The 2587-nt window shown below is 40.9% G+C and overlaps 1 protein-coding gene across 1 annotated transcript; it reads right to left on the bottom strand.

Annotated features, from left to right (window-relative positions):
• Nucleotides 1-511: 511 nt before the first annotated feature.
• Nucleotides 512-2368, bottom strand: LOC139993467 (maltase 2-like). Its single transcript, XM_072015214.1, has one exon. It carries the CDS (start codon nucleotides 2340-2342, stop codon nucleotides 618-620), a length of 1725 nt encoding a protein of 574 aa, XP_071871315.1. The 5' UTR covers nucleotides 2343-2368; the 3' UTR covers nucleotides 512-617.
• Between the last annotated feature and the right edge of the window lie 219 nt (nucleotides 2369-2587).

The raw sequence follows: 2587 nt of genomic DNA, 5'->3' as shown, positions 1-2587 counted from the left end.
TCGCTACATTTTTCTTTAACGAGCGTGGTCATTTGAAATTCAAATAAATTTGCAATTCAGCTGAATAATAACCCGAAACCAAAGTAATTTGTCGCGCTTTTAACATGTACTCGTTGATTTATTTATTAGAATATTTATTAGATACGTGGTAAAAAATCGCGCATCTCAATATTTCATACATATGTAGAGATTAAGTTTTTTAATCGAACAAACGTTCACTTTGTTTTAAACAACAGTGATCGTATGAACAGGATTTTGCATTTAATATCAGCGCAGTTTTGCCATTTCTGGCGAAAATAATTATAGAAGTTCACTACTTGTGCCTCCGGAGGATCCTTATATTTTCATAAGAGCTGCACGAAAGCGTCGAAAGTTTATTATCTACTTTGAATAGTGAACTATCGACAAATAATTCTACTTAGAAACGAAAAAATCACTAGAAGAAAACACCGAAGTAAATTTAAAAGAAGGATAAAGGAAATTATACAATTATAAAATTAAAACCATAAAATTTAGATTATAAGATATAATAAGATTTATTGAAGTTAGATCGCTTCTACACTAATAACACTGCACTGACTCTTCAGCAATGCTAAAACCGTGTAAAGAAATGCAAATCAAACATACTCATCCTTTGACCAAAATATATTAGGTGTAGTATACATGACAGTAGCAGATCCAGGAATAGTTATTGAATTTGTGAAGACGGTGGTACCTGGACGAAGATTGGGACCAACGCTGACGGTATGAACTATCAGAGTAGGAGAAAGTGGCAAGACAGCTCTAGCATTTACGGTGACAGGTACATTGGCAAAATTAAACATAACAATTACAGTGTCATTTCCTAGAGTGCGAGTAATACTCAAAACCCTTTGGTCGTAAACGTCAACGTTTAAGGAACCGTGTGCGATCACTGGTCGCCTTTTCACGCTCATCACACTTTTAAATACCTGGTAGTGAGAGTAATATAGCTCCTTCTGAGCTTCCAGGTTCAGGGTCTTGTAATTTGGATGCACGGGCAGCCAGGTTTTCGCACTGGTGGAGAATCCAGCGCTGGTGCTGTTGTCCCATTGGTACGGTGTTCTTTCGGGATCTCTGGATTTCAGAAAGTATCTGGCGGGACCAGCGTTGCAACCAGCTGGATCGACAGTCTCGGCGTACGTAAATTGTCTGTCTATCATTCCGATTTCATCACCGTTGTAAACAACTGCTATGCCAGGTAGGAGTAGCGCCATTTCGGTAATCTCATCAGCTCGTCGACTTCCGAATCTCGAGGCCACACGATGATTATCGTGGTTGCCCACGACCCAGTTCGGCACGCTACCTTGAGGCACGGTATTGACCCACCTGTCTATCAGATTTTTAAAGTCCATTGCGGTAGATTCGTTGTTCAGCTCTCTGATAAACATAAAGTTGAAGGGAACATTGGAGCCAGCATTGTAGAATTGAGTAGTTAGGTCATGAGTGGTGTACGCTTCCGTGAGAATCAACTTTGGATCGGATCGAGTACGGTTGGAGTATTCATCCATCAGTTGCCTCCAGCTCCGAAGCGTCTCGTAAGTCTCATTCTGATCTTTCGTATAAATATGCACCAGGCTATCGTAATCGTCTTTAGGGACATCGGTCGCGTTTGCGCTCGGCTCGTCCCGGAATTTAGCGTCCTCAAACATATGATTGATAGCGTCAATGCGGAAACCTTCGACCCCGCGATTCATCCAGAAAGTCAACACGTTTTTCATTTCCTGATCTAAAGCCTGACTGCGATAATTCAAATCTGGCTGACCTGCAGCAAACTGATGTAGGTAGTACTGCTTGCGGACGTCGTTCCACTGCCAAGCCGATCCCTGAAAGTTGCTCAGCCAGTTATTTGGCGGCAGTCTGGTACCATTTACGATTCTGCCATCGTGCCAGACGTAGTATTCATCGTACGGCTTGATCCTTTGAATACTCTTTTTGAACCAGGGATGGTCGTTAGAGCTATGATTAGGCACGAAGTCCATGATCACTTTGAGCCCGAGGGACTTAGCCTTAGTTACCAATTTGTCGAAATCCGCTAAAGTTCCATAATCTGGATCAATGTCTGTAAAGTTGGAGATGTCGTAACCGAAATCAACTTGTGGACTCTTGTAGATTGGCGATAGCCAGACGACCTTAGCACCAATGTCCTTAATGTGCTCTAGTTTGCTGGTAATACCATTCAGGTCACCGATACCATCTCCGTTGCTGTCTTTGAAACTCCTCGGGTAGACTTGGTACACGATGATATTTTTATACCAATCCACATCTACTCCCGCGCTTAGGGCGAACAGTAAGGAACACGTTGCAATCGTTAATCGAAACATGATGGATTACTGAACCAAGAGAAACACGGTCGACTATTTATAAAACGCGACGTTATCGATTATCTCTTTACATGTATGCCTCGATTATCTGTTTATTAAATTTCTTTCATTTAGTTAATAAAAGATAAGTTCGTTTCGAATAAGTATTAACGATAACGAGAAGATAGTTAGGTACTCGAATATTATCATGCACCGTGTATCAATTTATTTTTTCTTATCTGATGCTTCTTTGGAAAGAAATTTTT

The sequence above is a fragment of the Bombus fervidus genome, chromosome 13, assembly GCF_041682495.2.
Source record: "Bombus fervidus isolate BK054 chromosome 13, iyBomFerv1, whole genome shotgun sequence".
NCBI classification, from domain to species: Eukaryota; Metazoa; Arthropoda; class Insecta; order Hymenoptera; family Apidae; genus Bombus; species Bombus fervidus.
Note: the sequence above shows the minus strand (reverse complement) of the source record. Positions and strands in the feature narration are given on the sequence as shown.